This window comes from Dromiciops gliroides, chromosome 4 (assembly GCF_019393635.1).
Source record: "Dromiciops gliroides isolate mDroGli1 chromosome 4, mDroGli1.pri, whole genome shotgun sequence".
NCBI classification, from domain to species: Eukaryota; Metazoa; Chordata; class Mammalia; order Microbiotheria; family Microbiotheriidae; genus Dromiciops; species Dromiciops gliroides.
In genome coordinates, this window is record NC_057864.1 from 341,612,547 (window position 1) to 341,630,831 (window position 18,285).

Sequence of the window (18,285 nt, forward strand, 5' to 3'; positions counted from 1 at the left end):
ATGAAATTGACAGTCTTGTTTTCCATGTGCAGCACATAAATGAAATTTCTATATGAACATTAACAAATTATATTGATTGGTTCAAGCAGGTACAAATGTATAATGAAATTCACCATTAGTAACATTAACAATGTCCTATAGCATAAAGCTTCTTAAACTGTGGGTTGAGACCCCATATGGGATTGAGTAACTGAATGTGGGGTTGTGAAAAATTTGGCATCAGTAAAAGTTGTGCATGTATACCTATTTAATATCCATATGTACCTGGGGTCGCATAAGCATTTTTCAGACAAAAAGGGGTCGCGAGTGGGAAAAGTTTAAGAAGCCCTGCTCTAGGCACCCCTTATAAGGCTGCATTTGGTAGAGAGAATCAATCACTTAGTACTTTTCCAAAATAAATTAGTAACTAAGAGTCAATGAGTTTTTTCCTGAAAAATTAACGTTCATTTCTAATCAAATCTTATTGATCCACCTAACACTACTAGTGGTAACACAAAAAGTTTTCATTTTAGTCTAGAGTCAGTTTTCCTTTTTCATAAGCAGGGTTTAGGTGGAACAACATGGACCTGGAAGCCAAAGTTTTGAAGTAAAAAGTGAGATGAGAGGGTTTAAAGCACGAAGGCCTTACGGGTGTACATATATGTGTATGTGCAAGTGTATTATCTAAAAACGATGTTCTTTAGCTCAGTGCTGTGATCATAATGACTTCTTGGCCCTAGAGAATTGAGGAGGTAGGTTCATGGGAAATATTGCATTGCTGTTAGATGTTGTGTCGGAATGGGTATATTCCACAAATTGCTATGATATAAAAACAAATAACATAGATGAAAAATTGTCATTCAACGCAAAACTAATATTCCAAAGAACATAAATTTCTGCTTTTAATATCCCTTTCTTTGGTTTTATTTTGAGATGTTTTATTGACTGTGTTTTTAGGACACCTAGTGCCCTTAGTCTTTTTTAAAGTTAACCCAAACTGTCAGATAAAGTGATGGTGATTGACAGTATGTAACATTCCATACCCATAGGCCATTACCTCTCTCCCAAGAAGAAAGTATTCCAAAAATAGTTTTCTGGAAACATCACTAGTCAATACTGGATCTGAATTTTGTTGCCTCTTAGTTTTCTCTTCATTTGCAGTTTTTTGTTTTTTTTTTTTAGTAAGGCAATTGGGGTTAAGTGACTTGCCCAGGGTCACACAGCTAGTAAGTGTTAAGTGTCGGAGGTTGGATTTGAACTCAGGTCCTCCTGAATCCAGGGCCGGTGCCTTATCCACTGCGCCATCTAGCTGCCCCTTCTTCATTTACATTTTAATATTTTGTATATTGCTCTGATTCTACTTTCTTTACTCTGCATCTGTTCTTAGGGCTTCTGTAACACCCGTATGCTGGTATCTTTAGCCATTCTCCAGTTGATGGGCATCTGCTTTACTTGTAGTACTGTTGTGTTTACATTTTTTAAAAAATGCTACTGTAAATATTTTGTTTTAGATGTGATCTTTCTTTTTTGTAATTAAGATTTTTAGTGCATATGCCCAGTAGTGAGATGGCTGGGTCATAGGGTATCAGCAGCTTTTTTCACCAAATTCTATCTTGTTTTTCATAATAGTTAAGCCATTTTACACTTCCAGTAACAGCATGTACCTGTCTTCCAACAACCTCTCAAGCATTGACCATTTCAGTCTTTACCAATTTGGGTTTGAGGTTAAACTCAACGTTTACTGGCACACATTTCTCTTATTAGTGATTAAGAAGGCTTTTTTCAGATAGTTCATACTTTGTCTTTTGAAAACTATTCATATACTTGGACCACTTATCTAGAACACTTTTATCTATTGGAGAATAGCTCTTAATTTTATGTGTGTATCTGTCTCAATTGCCTGTTGATTTTAGATATCAGACTTTTCCCGCAATCTGTAGCTTCTCTTTTATTCTTGCTACAATGATTATGTGATGTATAAACTTTTACATTTTCCTTTTTTTGGCTTTATAGGAATTTTTTTCGAAGAAGTCAGACTGCTCCTTATTCATGTTTGGGTCTCATAATAAGAAGCGACCAAATAATCTCATAGTAGGTAAGATTAATCTTCATGTAAAAGTGATCATCACTAAGTGGGGCCCTATCTTTCAGGTTGTATTCTGGAGGCCTGGATTTAGGAATAAGCAGTACATCCTAAAGATAATTCTGTATACTATTGAATAAAATTCCTTAGTTTCCAGTTTTCATCTATAAAATGGGCATATAATACTAATCTCCCTCATATTGTCTAGAAAAGTGTATATATAGATATAGATATCTATATATATCCATATAGATATATGGTTTCAAAAGAGTTTAGGTATACATGATTACAAAATGGTTTTCAAAAATGAACATACCTAAAATACTAAGTTGATAATATAATTCTTTTTTAAATCCTTCTGATTTTTTATTTAGCAGGTTTGTTCTCATAACATAATTCTTCTCATATATTAAACAGAGGAGGTAAAGGGTTGTTAAGTAAGAGATGGTATGTCCTTCAAGAATGAAGAAAAAGTGGGGGGAAAGCCCAGTGTCATTGGATACTTTTAGCATGCATAGCAATGGGTATATACAAAATGTTATATGTGAAAATGAATGTAAAAATAGAGACTTTGTGTGTTGCCTTTTTAGGCCGTATGTATGATTATCATGTCCTGGATATGATCGAACTAGGTATCGAGAAGTTTGTCTCACTTAAAGATATTAAGGTAAGGTGATTTTTAAAAATTCCTCTTATAACATTGATGCTATCGGTCTAGTGACGTCTTCTGGTGAATAGTTAATTACACTTTAGTTATACAAACTAAACCAACTAGAAAGGCTTCTTATTTTATGTTAACATACTACAAGGCATGGGAAATGGGTGTATCTACATGATCATAGAATCATAGACTATTAGAAACCTTAGCGATGATAATATCTGTGGTAAAACCGTGTTTTTTATTTCGATTTTTCATACAGTTGATTATATTTTGTCAACCATTTGTATTCTTTGACCACTTACGTTTTGGAGAACAGCTTTCACTTCACATAGATGTCTCAATTCCTTGCATAGGTTTTCATAGATGGGGAAACCAGGGTAGGAAGAGATTTTTTTTTTTGCCTGCTTGTTTCATTTTCTTGAAGACACATAGCTATCATATCTAGTGGAGAGTCCTGAAAAGTACATTCTATTTCTGCTTCTGTTTCTCTTGGTGACCTTGGGCGACTTTTTATCTTAGGTTCTTCATCTTGTGTTTTTTAAAAAGAATACTGTGGGATAGAGCACCGGCCCTGGAGTCAGGAGGACCTGAGTTCAAATCCGGTCTCAGACACTTAACACTTACTAGCTGTGTGACCCTGGGCAAGTTGCTTAACCCCAATTGCCTCACCAAAAAAAAAAAAAAAATTTAAAAAGAATACTGTGTATGCTTCCCTACATAATAAGGATGTTGTATTGATAAGTGAAATTATATATCCAAAAGTTTTACCTAAAGGAATATCAAAACATCTGACTTAGGTTCCTTAAATGGAATTTATACTTAAATATTTTCTTATTACTTAAGTTCTTTCCATACTTAAGTACTTCCTTAAAATTGATACTGTTGGGGGCGGCTAGGTGGCGCAGTGGATAAAGCACCAGACCTGGATTCAGGAGTACCTGAGTTCAAATCCGGCCTCAGACACTTGACACTTGACACTTACCAGCTGTGTGACCCTGGGCAAGTCACTTAACCCCCATTGACCCTCCCCCCCCCAAAAAAAAACCCAGTTGATACTGTTACCCCTTAAAGGAAAGGAATAGAGTTAGACATGACTAGGTGTAGGGTTGATTTACCTACATAAAGTACATGTCCAGGATATGCCATTTTCAAAGGATAGGGATTGGAATTAGACCTATGATTTCAGTGGTATAGGGAACACCTCATGTGAGGAAGTGTCCTCTTACCAATGCCAGGCATTACCTTCTCTGCAACTTACAGTCTTGGAATGTTGGTGAGGCAATTGTGAGAACTGTGTGAGTCATATTGACTCCATTTTGTGACTCAATTCTGTATCTAGTTCACTTCCCTTTCTGTTCACTTATGGGTCTAGTCCAATTTCTATCTTGTGAGAAAACTTTTATTGCCTTGTTTGAACCTAGACCTTCATGGCTGGGAAGCTGCACCACCTCTACTTGTTGCTTAGAGATCCTTAACTAAGGACCTAGGTTATGCTGATCAGAAACCCAGTCAGATCTGAAGATTGATGCAGGAAGTTTTCTCATAGTTAGATATCTCAAGCAGCCCTTATTATTTTATGTCTTATATGAAAACTGGCCCTCTACTGGTCAATCATTTACTGTTTCCTTGTTCCTTTGATTGGAGACAGATACTTGGTGGAGGGTGGGAGACTTTTTTTTTTGGTTTCAGGAAATTGCACCCGTTTATTTGTCCTCTCCTGATATGCTTGGAAGCTCGAACCTTTGCTCAGTTATTTTAGATTTCACACGTCACATGTCCTAGAGCACCGAGAGATGCCATTTTCAAACAGTAGGAAAATGAGGAGAGACGAAGCATTTTGCAAATGGGAAAGAATATTTTGTTTAATCCGAATCAGTAGTGCCCAAGAAGATAAGTATTGCTGTGTCTACATTTGGGGCTCCTAAGTGGTGCAGTGGATAGAACACTGGGTTTGGAATCAGGACGACTCATGTTCATGAATTCAAACCTGCCCTTAGACACTTATTGGCTGCAGGACCCTGGGCAAATCATTTAACCCTGTTTGCCTTAGTTCCTCATCTGTAAAATGAGCTGGAGGAGGAAATGGCAAACCAGTCTAGTAACTTTGCCAAGAAAACCCCAGATGGGGTCACAGAGAATTAGACACAACTGAAAATGATTCAATACCAACACAAACAATATGTCTGTATCGCTTCTGTTATAAATGAATTTAAATATGGTATAAGATATGCTTATTAAAATTTGACGTGTTTTTCAAAATGTCTTAGGGATTGAGGTACCTGTAAAGTGAATGAGGGAATATTTTGTAAAACATTCATGGATTGAGAGTTAATCTGAGGGGGTAGCTAGGTGGTGCAGTGGATAAAGCCACCAGCCCTGGATTCGGGAGTACCTGAGTTCAAATCTGGCCTCAGACACTTGACACTAGCTGTGTGACCCTAGGCAAGTCACTTAACCCCCATTGCCCCACCCCCCCAAAAAAAAGAGAGAGAGAGAGTTAATCTGTATTCCTGGGACCTTACTTATTTTTGCTAATGATTCAGCAGGTCCAGTTGAGTGTTTATTTACATCTGTACTGTGTACAGAGGACATAGCCAGGGACTGAGGAGGGGAGACAAAGTTTCAGTAGGACACCTGCCTGTGTGTGTGATAGTCTAGTAGAAAGACATATAACATTAAAAAACCAAACTACAGTATGAAATTCAACATTACTGACAGTGAGGCTCGCTGGAGAGAGGGCTGCCTCTAGAGGACAAGAATGTAACATGGAAAACCTTTAGAAATGAATGCTATGGGGCAGCTAGATGGCACAGTGGTTAAGCACCAGCCCTGGAATCAGGAGTACCTGAGTTCAAATCCGGCCTCAGACACTTGACACTTACTAGCTGTGTGACCCTGGGCAAGTCACTTAACCCCCGTTGCCTGCAAAAAAAAAAAAGAAAGAAATGAATGCTATGTTACGCTGATCTTTATGGGAGGCGGGAAGACTCAGGCTCTAGTCCAGTCCCAGATACATTGAGCTCTGTGACCCTGGACACATCACTTACATTCTCAGTGCCCTTAGATAATTCTAGAAGCTATAGACAGTAGCTCCCCACATAGGAAAAATCACAGGTCCGTACCAAAAAAGTACATGAATGAAGGGCAAAGGAAGCAGTTTTTGAATCATGAAAGATAAAAACCAGTCTTTTTTCCTTTCAGGGATGTGGATGGTAGGGCTGCAGTGAAGACTTTGTAGAGGAAGTGGTATTTGAGTTAAGTAAAGGATCAGTACGAATTATCAGTAAAGGTATTCTAGGTTTAGGGAACTGCTAAAATATGGAATACGAGGAGGGGAGTTGTATGTTACCTGGCATTGCAGTGAATAGAGCAACACTAAAAAAAAAAATTCATATAGCAGCAATGCGAAGAATGGATCAGATTAGGGAGAGACTGGAACCAGTGCAGGTAGATGAAAATGGAAATCCGGGTGTTGTGGTCAGGGCAGTAGAAAGTAGGGGATGAGTGGGAGAGGTTTACTTCCTGTTTAGTTGTGATAATTCACAAGACCATTAATCACACTTCATAGTTTCTCTTCTAGGTGTTGATAATGATTAGTGGCCTATATAGGCCTCCCAGCCCCCAAACAGCAGAATTGTATTTGAAAAACATCATAACCCCCCCAGACATTACCAACTAAACGTTTTGAGAAATGTTTGATTTTAACAAGTATTCTTGGCTTCTCTATTGGACATTGGGAACCTCCCTCTTCTTATCAGGGTACTTGAAATTGTCACACCTTGAATGAAGCCCTTACTTTCTGATTAGACTGTGACACAATGCTTACAAGGTCAGCAAGAAGTTAATTTCTCCACTTATTATTGTCTGAGTTGGGAGAAGCCTTTCCTGCCTAGTCAGCTTAGCTCAAGTTGTTTCACTCCTCAGAAGGGGTCTGCAGCTTGTAAATATTTCTACTCCACTGTCCTGGTTAATTTTTAGTCATTTAACTTTTACTTGTTTTCTTTCACTTGAACCTGACAAACAGATTGTAGAATTGCTATAATCGAGGCAGCTAGGTGGCACAGTGGATAGAGCACCGGCCCTGGAGTCAGGAGGACCTGGGTTCAAATCCGGCCTCAGACATTTAACACTTACTAGCTGTGTGACCCTGGGCAAGTCACTTAACCCCAACTGCCTCACTAAAAAAAAAAAAAAAAAGAATTGCTATAATCACTTAACTTCTCTTTGTATACACAAAATAATTTAGATGAACAGCCATGCTTTTTGTTTAGCAGGGGCTATTTAATTTAATCATTCCTTACACCTGAAGTTCTATGTAATAATAAAAGAACAATTGACTAGATTATTATTATTGCAGTCTTCCATGTATACTGCTCTAAGGCTTATAAAGCATCTTGCAAGGAACTAGGCACAGAAAGACTGAATGACTACGTAGCCTTTGTGTCAGGGCCAGGGCTTGAACTTTAAACATTCTGAGATAATAATGGTACTCTTTCCATTGTACCAACCTACTTTAGCAGCTAATCAGACTATTCTTTGCTTTCCCTCAACTAACTTCCAAACAACCCCAATAGAAGTAATTAACCTTTTATAAATATTCTGGTACAGGTACAGTAGCACTTACTAACTTATGGAAATTGTCATACCTTTGTTAAAGTGCTTTTCTTTCCCCCATCATGATAGCATTCCACCTAGTACTTCATAATTGATCGTTTATTATGGACCTAACCCAAGGTACAAAGAGTAGCAAAGTACCCCAGAACAAATATACAGAACTTGTAGCTCTCATTGAGGATCTAGGGAAAGAGATCAGACTCCCCAAATGAGCAAGGAGCAGAAGTGCTAGGGAAAGGCTCAAAGATTAGTCTGGGCGTGCTTGGTAGAGACAGAATGACCTGCATGATCCTAGTCTCACACTGCCATCTTCTTCTTAGAGTCATTGTGTGTATTCTTTTCCTAGTTCTGCTTACCTTACTTTGCACCATAGAAGCCTTCCTATGCTTAATATTTTTTATATTCATCATACATTTATGTGCCACAGTTTGTTTAGCCATTCTTCAGTCATGGCCATCTACTTTGTTTCTAAGAGCTTTACTTCTACTACTTTTTTTTTCTTTTTCTTTTTCTTTTCTTATCTTTTTTTTTTTTTTTTTTGGCGGGGCAATTGGGGTTAAGTGACTTACTTGCCCAGGGTCACACAGCTAGTTAAATGGCTGAGGCTGGATTTGAACTCAGGTCCTCATGAATCCAGGGCCAGTGCTTTATCCACTGTACTGCCTAGCTGCCCTATACTTCTACTTTCTACTAAATGAGCTGCTGTTAATATTTTGATGCATATAGGTCCTGACCTTTTTATCATTGACTTCCTTGGCGTCTACACCTGTTAGTTCCATCTCTACTTCAAGGTGTTGTTGTTTGTCCTTCATTCTCAAAAAGATGCATGACACTGGGGTGATATCATGACTTGCAGTTAATTCGATTTAAGTGAGGGTGGGCTCTGCAAAGTCACCTGTCTGGGTCCAGTGATATAGATCAGGATGACTAGAGATGGCCCCAGCTGTTTAAGGCGATTGGGGTTAAGTGACTTGCCTAGAGTCACAGCTAGTAAGTGTCTGAGGTGAGATTTGAACTCAGGTTCTCCCAACTTCAGAGCCAGTGCTTTATCCACTGCACCACCTAGCTGTCCCACTTCAAGGCATAGGGACACATTAGGCACTTTTTTCACCAAATTCCAAGTTGCTTTCCAGCATGGTTGAACTAGTTTACAGTTCTACAACGGCATATTAGTGTGCCTCTCTTTCTTTAACATTTAACTTTTGGTCATCTTAACCATATGTTAGGTGTGGGGTGAAACCTCAGAATTGTTTTCATTCAAATTTCTTATATTATTAATGCTTCTTGTGTTAACAGTTGACATTCTTCTTTTGATAACTTCATTCATATCCACTGACCACTTATGAGTTGAGGAATGATTATTCTTCTGTTATATAGCTGATGCAAAGATTTTTTTCCTGTGTACCTTCTTATCCTACTTGTTTTGATTTTGTTTGTGTAAAAGTTTTTCAATTTCATGTAATTGAAATTGTCTTTTATCATTTTAACTACCATTATTCTTTCTTTGATTATGAAGTCTCCCTCAGCAAAGCAGTGACACTGTTCTCCTTGATATTCTTTGTCTTCCATTAGATTTGTGAGCTTTTTGACAGCACAGTATTTTGACCTTTCTTTGTAACTTTCACTTAGTGACAGTGCCTGGAACATAGTAGGTGTTTAACATATACTTGTTGATCTACCTGTAGAATGTACCTGATCTGTTTCTCTTCTTTAAAAAAAACCTTTTTATTTATATTTTTTGTTTTTACATCTCTTAAGTTTCTCCTAGTGTCCCCTCCCTGTTCTTTCTCAAGAACCAATTTCATGTCATCACAACTGATCAGTACATCAAAAAAATAAGCATCAATGTTCTGTGCCTCTTGTAGACTTGCCATTTCTGCAAAAGGAGATGGGGGGATGTGTTTTTTCATATTTCTTATTTGAGGCTATGCTTATTCTTTATAATTGGACAATATTCATTTAAAAAAAACAATTTTTTAAGTGAGGCAATTGGGGTTAAGTGACTTGCCCAGGGTCACACAGCCAGCAAGTGTTATGTGTCTGAGGTCAGATTTGAACTCAGGTCCTCCTGAATCCAGGGCCAGTGCTCTATCCACTGCGCCACCTAGCTGCCCTTTTTGGTGAGGCAATTGGGGTTAAGTGACTTACCCAGGGTCACACAGCTAGTAAGTGTCAAGTGTCTGAGGCCGGATTTGAACTCAGGTCCTCCTGAATCCAGGGCCAGTGCTCTATCCACTGCACCACCTAGCTGCCCCCAATATTCACTTTTGAATGTTATATGTTTGGTGCTTTCCATTAATGTTGTCGTGTTCATTGTAATATTTTGGTTTTTTTGGCTCTGCTTACATCACTCTACATCAGTTCATTTAAATCTTGAAATGTTCTTCTGGGGGCAGCTGGGTGGCGCAGTGGATAAAGCACCTGCCCTTGATTCAGGAGGACCTGAGTTCAAATCTGGCCTCAGACATTTAACATGTGCTAGCTGTGTGGCCCTGGGCAAGTCACTTAGCCCTTGTTGCCTCGCAAAAAAAACCAAACAGATGTTTTTCTGTATTTATCATATTTTTTTTGGTTGTTTTTTTTTTAAATAGCATATAATTCCACCACATTCATGTACTACAATTTGTTTGCTGTTCCCCAGTTGATGGGCATCAACTTTGTGATCTGGTTCTCTTCTAATTTTTGTGTGTGGTGTAACCTTTCACATTTAGATCATATGTTTATTTTGAGTTTATTATGGTGTGTGGTGTAAAATTTTTTTCTAAATGTAATTTCTGCCCAACTGTTTTTCAGTTTTTTTAACAGTTGAGATTCAAATAGGGATTTCTTTCCCAAGTAATTCTTATTCTTGAATTTACTGAATACTTATTTATTGAGCTAAATTGATCAGCTTCTCTATTTTTTAAGCACTACCAAATCATTTAGATCAAAGGTGTCAAAGCTGGTGAAGGAAATGGTGAAACACTCCAGTATCTTTGCCAAGAAAACTACAAATGGGGTCACAAAGAGTTGAACATGACTGAAAAACAATTGAACAAAAAAATACAAATAAAATGTCCAAGCATAGGCAGAAGTGGGACAGAACTGTCTAGGAAGGATCTGATAAATATCCAAGATTGATCAGATGAGAGGTCTTATGTAGGGAAGTTAGGTAAGGCAGACTGATAGGTCTAAAATAATCTAGAATGTCAGAAGGAAGAATAGTGGTACCAAGGAGAAGGAAGCTCTGGGGATAAACTCTGATAGTAGGACAGAGGACATTTTTTTCAGCAAATGTTCATAGAAATGGTGATAATAGTTAAGAACTTTTTAAAGCCTTAATTTATCATGTTGGAAGATTGGCAGCTTTTTTTTTTCTTTCTTTTTTTTTTTTGGTGAGGCAATTGGGGTTAAGTGACTTGCCCAGGGTCACACAGCTAGCAAGTGTCAAGTGTCTGAGGCCAGATTTGAACTCAGGTCCTCCTGAATCGATGGGCAGCTTTTTAAGGTCAACCAATGGTTGGAATAGTCTATATTTAAAAAAAAACTTCTCTCTATTAGAACAGCAAGTGTCCTGAGGGAACAAAACCCATGTTGATATTTGCTGGTGATGCTTTTGATGTAAGTGAAGACTACAGAAGATTGAAAAGTCTTCTTACTGGTAAGTGGTTTTTCTGATCTTTGTTATCAAAAATTTAAGCAATGGTTGGTGATAGTCTGCCAACCTCCAACCACATAGAACTTTTTTTTCCCCTTTGCTATCTTTCTTTTCTTTCTCCTAATGCTTTTTTTTTTTAACTCCTCTCCCCCCTTTAAAAAAAATTTTTTTGTCACTCTCCTCTGCCAGTGGCTCCCTCCCAAGTTGGTAAAGACTTCCCTTCACAGTCCTCACATAACACTTTTTTTTCATTCCAAATCAGTTCTCTTTGATAAATATTTTTGCTCTTGTGTTGTATGGATGTTACTTGGATCTCTGTAGAATATCTAGAGCTAAAAGTTATTGACCTCTGCTTTAGATTATGAAGAATGGCTCGTTGTTTTGGAAAATAATGTTTAAAATCATTTTAAATTAGGACAATTAAAACCTGTTAGAAAGTTGTTAAATTTTTAAAGCACAGGTTCCCTCTCTGCTCACAAACTTTTGTGCCCTGTTGCCTATAGATTAAAGTCTAAACTCCTTAACTAAGTGTTTAAGTTCATCTTCAGTCTAGCCTCTATTTCCATGTCCAAGTTTATCTCTAATTCTCTTTGTTGTTAGTCTCTCCCAATAACTAACCTTGAGGTAGTTATAGGTAATCATACCTATAGTCTTTACCTTTCCTCTGAGCTTGGACACAGTTCCGGTTACTTGCTTGATATTTCCAGGATGTCTTAGTGGCATCTCAAATTTATATGTCTAAAACCAATGATTTTATTCCTTGCAGTTAGTAAACATCTTCATGGTTTGTCATTGTTTGTGTAAGATCAACTTGGGGATAATGAGGCTCTGTGCTCAGTTTGTATGCCTCTTGGATAGCCTTTCATCAGTATTATGATCTTTACACCATACTTCTTGCCCTGGGGTACTTCCTCATAGCCCAGACACTTTACAATCCCTTGCAATCTGCTTTTCCATTTGCATATTCTGTTTTCCAGCCCAACTGACTTATTATTGTAGAAGCATATAGAAAATATTATTTTAGTTCAACTGAAAATACTAAGACACAAATATTCTGTAATCAGAAATTCTTTCAAGAATTTCCCCTTTAGGAATGTGAAAAGGTCAAGAGCAAAACCTTGGTCTCCAGAGACTAGATTTAAAATCTTTTTATTTTTTGAGAGTTTCCCTTTGTCATATGGACTGGAAGTGTTGAGGGCACTCATGCGCCTAACCCTATTACTGCTGGCATGGAAGCTTTAATCTGTTGCTCCTTTTACCTGGCATGGGCCCATTCACCCCACCTTCAAAGCCTATTGGTTTTCTGCTGAGGCCAGTCTATTTTGTGTGACCTTAGTAGTGTGGATACTTCTTGGTGTCAGCTCTGCTGCAGCTCTGAACTCTGAGACTAAGGTTATCCACCAGTCTCTGCCTCCCCAGTTGCAGGGACTACAGGCATTACCTGAAGGTGCTAGAGTTATGACCTACCTAGGGACACCATCTTCTTTCTCCACTCTGAAAGGATTAGGGTATTGATGGAGGGGGCAAGGAGTAAGGTCCCTTGGGTCAAGAATGGTCAAAGAATGAATTGAATAGTTTTATGAGAAGATTTAAGTGAATACTGTTCTAGGTAGAGTAAGATATTAACTCCAAACTGTATTTTATCATCTTGTGACTTTTTCCTTCTTCAAGAAAGGTTACTTTTAATTTTCTTGTTAGAGATATATTCAAGAGTATATGTTACTTTCACAACTGTCCTGTTTATCTGTTCTTCTCTTTGAATTTCCTTCTTTTCAGCACATTTTTTTTTTTAGTGAGGCAATTGGGGTTAAATGACTTGCCCAAGGTCACACAGCTAGTAAGTGTTAAGCGTCTGAGGCCAGATTTGAACTCAGGTACTCCTGACTCCAGGGCCAGTGCTCTATCCACTGCGCCACCTAGCTGCCCCTCAACACATTTTTAAAAATGTTTCAGTGGTTAACTTTTTGGGGGGCATCATTGTAGCTAACCTTTTCTCTTACTCTAACAAGGAGAAAGGAAGAAAAACCCTTGTAAAATTTAGCTTAGTCAAGCAAAATGAATTTGTATATTCACTATGTCTAAAAATGTGTGTCCCCTTCAGGATCTAGAAGTCAATTTTGCTTGTGACTATTTCCCCAGTATTGTTGTTTGTCCTTTGTTTTCAAAGAGGACCAGTGACATCACTGGTGATATCTTGACTCATTTGTGAATTGGATTTAAGTGAGGCAGAGTTGCATAAAGTTGTCAGCCCCACTCTCTTCCAGAATCATAGAGCGTTAAATGACTTGCCCAGGATCACACAGCTACTAAGTGTCAAGTGTCTGAGGCCAGATTTGAATTCAGGCCCTCCTGAATCCAGGGCTGGTGCTTTATCCACTGCGCCGCCCAGCTGCCCCAACACCAGTATTCTTCTAGTGTTATATGACTGCCAATTATGTACCATCATTTTCTTAGAAAGACTAAATAAAAGTTGCTAGCAATTCAAAGGGTAATGGAAAGACCTGTGGTGGGTATAAGAAGACTATAGTCTATCACCAGTGATGACTGTTATATGAGAAATGATATGATGGACATGCTTGTTGGAAAAGAAGACAGATTGAGACTGAGAGACAGCACTTTATGAATGGCCCAGGTGTTGTACTGTTATCCACTAAGTATTAAAAGAAGTAGTGAAAGGCTAGTGCATTGGACACACCTTCCATAGAGGGCTTATGGAAAGAAATGGGAAAAAATCTTATAGAATAAAAAAGTGTGAATGGATGAAATATCCTAATGAAATCACAGATCCACCAATATAGGCAACAAACATATATTAAGTGTTTACTGTGTACAGAATACTGTGGTGGGTTAGATACAAAGGGACAAGATGTGGTCACTGTCCTCATGGAGCTCATTTTCTATTAAGGGGATAAAATACTAAAACACTTAACTACAATGCGCTCATACAGTCTTGTGTTTTAGAGGAATAGTGAAAGGGGGAGGGAGCAAACATTTATTAAACACCCACTGTGTGCCAGGCACTTGGTTAAATGCTTTACAAGCATGTCATTTGATTTTAGAGTTAAAAAAGAAAATCCTGTGTTGTATCTGAGGGGGGCACTTTTTTTTTTTTAATATGGAACGCTTCACGAATTTGCATGTCATCCTTGCGCAAGGGCCATGCTAATCTTCTCTGTATCGTTCCAATTTTAGTATATGTGCTGCCGAAGCGAGCACTGAGGGGGGTGCTTTTAGAAGGATCAGACGCAGTTTTTGGAGAAGAGGTAGCAATTGAGTTGTGCTGGATTTTAACATTTGAAGACAGTATTTGAGAGGACTTTACAGGCATTGAAGAGGTTCATGAAAAGGGCTTCCTACTCATAAGGAACAGGGTGGGCAAAGCTTAGGAAGGCAGAAGAATACAGCTCTTAGCAGGGCAGACAGTACTACTGGGTAAGTTATGACTTTATGGAGGTAAGAAATCTGAGATAATCCCAGAAAAGTAGGGTGTGAATGAGAATTGTGGAGGGTTTTGAATACCCAGAAAAGGAGTTTGAATTTTACTTAGTGGGCAATAGAAAGTCACTTAAGATGGTCAAACAGTAGAGTGTATGACTGAATATATTTTGCCTCTTTAATGAAGAAAAGCTAACACTGCAGGTGTTATTTCTTATTTCACTATATAAGTAATACAACAAAATTATTTGGAGCCATTTATAGAATCATAGACCCTCTAGAGAGAGAAGGTTCTTTAGGATTTGTCAGATCTATCCATTTTTCTCATTGTAGGAATACAATGGTCATCTAGCCCCAACTGGAATGTTGGAAGTGCTTATAGGAGGAAGGTCACTACTTTTTGAGGCAACTTGTTTGACATTTGTACTCTCCAAAACCGGAATTTCTTCCTTTTATATTCAGCCAAAATCTATATCTCCCTATATTTTCGTTTGTGTGTGTACCTAGTTGTCCTTCCCTAAAAGCAATGTAATATTAGCCTTCTGTTCTCTCTTACAGCCTTGCAAATATTTGCAGGTAGATGTCATAGTTCCCCCTTGATCATCTCTTCTATAGGCTAAACATAAGTAGTTCCTTTGACCAATCCTTATACGAGAGGATCTAGGTCTTTCGTGGTGTATGCTAAAAAGAAGAGCAAAGGACCAAGAAAGAGGATGAATGAGCCTTCCAGAATTCTCTTTAGTTTGCCAGCATCGGTAAAACATCAGTGTAAGATTGCCTCTTCCACTTGTGGCCCATTACATAGCCAAGAGTGGCCCTTAATCTCCAATGCTCACATAGTTTGAGATTGCATTAGCTTTTATCAGTTGTCCGACTGTTGGTTCATATTTTTGTGGTCATATTGATGTCCTCAGATATTTGAAAGGCTTCCTACGGTATCAATTCCATATGCCATCAGTATTGAATTTAATACTAGTGGGGATTTTTTTCTAGTCTGTCCAAAAATCCAAACTGCCTCTTCTGTGTCATGTTGTTTTTGATTCAGCCACCAGATGGCAGAACTGGTCAGGCAGTACTAGTAGAGCTTCTGCCATTAGTATTAGTGACTGGACCTGGAGATGCAATAGGGAAAAAGGAGAGAGTGAGTGGGGTGGGGAAGATGGGGAAAAGAGAAAGAGCATTGGATCTGAATACATGATACCACATGATAATTTTAAACATAAAAATGTAAGAAAAGGATAGATTTATATATAGTTTATATAGATTTGGGCAAATGAGTTAATGGTGATAGGAAAGGGAGATTATAAAATTTTTTCTCTGGGCAGTCACTTATAGCTCCTGATTCTATTGAAGAAAAGCTAAAAATCCCTGCTGTTTTTATTGTGTGTGTATGTGTTAGACAATCTTTTGGTATCTTTAATTCTGTCTGTTTACCATATGTACTCATATATGCAAGCATATGGTTCAACTTTATACCACACAGTGTATGAGTATTACTGTGGTTTTTTTAAAAATAGGAAACCATCAAAATATTCATCTTTACATTCATATCTTCAAGTTTTGTCCTAAGAATATCTTACTACCTCTTTCTGGTTATTGTTCTTATCAGTTGTGTCAGTTTAAAAATTAACTACATACTTTGGGAACTCCCTAAAATATCCAGCTGTAACTTACTGATAAAAAAATTGTGAAAGGTTTGTCATTGATTGTTTTTCTCTGTTTTGCCTTCTTTCAGTATTGAAGTTTACTACTTTTCTCCAGCTTTATGTTACCTCTTTTTTTTTTTTTTTTGGCAGGGCAATGAGGGTTAAGTGACTTATCCAGGATCACACAGCTAGTGTCAAGTGTCTGAGACTGGATTTGAACTCAGGTCTTCCTGAATCCAGGGCCGGTGTTTTATCCACTGTGCCACCTAGCTGCCCCTATGTTATCTTTTCTAATCTTCATGGTATCTATTACATTTGATTGAGCTTTTGTAGATATTTGTGTTGTTAGGGAAATAGACTCCTGTAGACAAGATTAGACAGAGCTATCTTATATAAACACTGTACTTATTTCTCCATGCAAACCAACCGGCTGTCTACTATCACAGAGATGTGCCTTTTTTTTTTTTTTTAACTGAACATTATGAATTACATTGATGTCATTTTGTTTTATCATAACCAATCCATCCTAATAAACATGCAAATTCTCCACAAAGTACATTACTTTAAAAATTAAGTAAAACTACCTAAAAGATTGGCTAGCAATTGATAATACATGTTGTTTGTTCTACTTTTGTCCTTTTTATTTAAATGTCCTTTATTCTTCTGGGGGGGGGCCACTGGGGGTTAAGTGACTTGCCCAGGGTCACACAGCTAGTAAGTATCAAGTGTCTGAGGTCAGATTTGAACTCAGGTCCTCCTGACTCCAGGACCCGTGCTCTATCCACTGCACCACCTAGCTGCCCCTTATCTCATCTTCCTTTTACTACCAAAATTCCCAGAGGAATAGTAGTGCTTACCTGCTTGTTAATTCTATTCCTCTTTGCCCTCTCATAGGCATTTGACACTGCTGTACATCTTTCCTAGTTGAAGTTTTCTCTTTCCTTGGCTTCTGTGATCCTGTACTATCTTGACTTTTCTATTACTCTTCACTACTCTCACCCCTTTGCTTCTTTTTGTTCTTCCCTTTAAATAAATTTCTTCATTAGATTTCCTCAGTATTCTTTCTCATCATGTTCTTTTCCCTACTTCATTACCTTTGGTGAGCTCTCATTTGTGAGATAATGTCCATTAATTTCTTTGGAAACCTTAAAGCACTCTATGAATGTCAACTGTTGTTGCTGCTTCCACAGCTTTCAAATCTATATATCCAGGCCTGACCTCTTTACTAATCTCCAGTCCTATATTTTCATGTTGCTTCTTAGCTCTATTTAGATATTCTGTAAAGAAATGAAAATCCACAGTAGTAATAACAACTCATCACCTCTCTAGCCCTCTAAACTCAGTTCCTCATGACTCTCCCCCCCCCCATTACACATAAAGATGGTTTTCAACATTCACTTTTATAAGATTTTTTTTTTTAACTATCTTTTTATTTTTTGGTGAGGCAGTTGGGGTTAAGTGACTTGCCTAAGGTCACACAGCTAGTAAGTGTCAAGTGTCTTAGGCCGGGTTTGAACTCAGGTTCTCCTGAATCCAGGGCCAGTGCTCTATCCACTGCACCACCTAGCTGCCCCACTTTTATAAGATTTTGAGTTCCAAATTTTTCTCCCACCTTCCATTCCCTCTTCCCTCCTAAAGCCAGCAAACAATCTGATATAGGTTATACATTACAATCATGTTAAACATATTTCCACATTAGTCATGTTGTAAGAGAATAATCAGAACAAAGGGGGAAAAAACATAAGAGAAGAAACAAAAACAGCAAAAGTGAAAATAGTTTGCTTCAATCTGCATTCATAATAGTTCCTTTTTTGGATGTGGAGAGCATTTTCTATCATGAATCTTTTGGCATTGTCTTGGATCATTCATTGTATTGCTGAGAAGAGTTAAGTCTATCACAGTTAATCAACACACAGTGTTGCTGATACCATATACAATGTTTTCTTGGTTCTGCTCATTTCGTTCAGCATCAATTCATGTAAGTTTTTCCAGGTTTTTCTGAAATCTGTCTGCTTATCATTTCAATAATATCCCAGAACTTGTTCGACTATTCCCCAATTGATGGGCAGCCCCTCAATTTCTAATTCCTTGCCACCACAAAAAGAGTGGCTATAAATATTTTTGTACATGTGGCCTCATGACTTTTTTAAATCTTGTTTAGTGACATCATCATTCCTGGACTTACTGCCTTTCTAAAACTTGAAGTCGGGGGCAGCTAGGTGGCGCAGTG

The 18,285-nt window shown here is 38.0% G+C and overlaps 1 protein-coding gene and 1 non-coding gene across 2 annotated transcripts in view; one reads left to right on the forward strand and one right to left on the reverse strand.

Moving 5' to 3' along the window:
* The window catches only part of RPF2 (ribosome production factor 2 homolog), a 42,427-nt gene that overhangs the window by 8,387 nt on the left and 15,755 nt on the right, over positions 1–18,285 (forward strand). Inside the window, exons 5-7 of the mRNA XM_044004110.1 lie at positions 1,993–2,074; positions 2,653–2,729; positions 10,878–10,977. Coding sequence (XP_043860045.1) covers positions 1,993–2,074; positions 2,653–2,729; positions 10,878–10,977 — 259 coding nt within the window. The remainder of the gene's footprint in view (positions 1–1,992; positions 2,075–2,652; positions 2,730–10,877; positions 10,978–18,285) is intronic.
* On the reverse strand, positions 14,084–14,190 carry LOC122726894. The gene has a single exon (XR_006352887.1). It is a non-coding gene; the product is annotated as a U6 spliceosomal RNA (small nuclear RNA).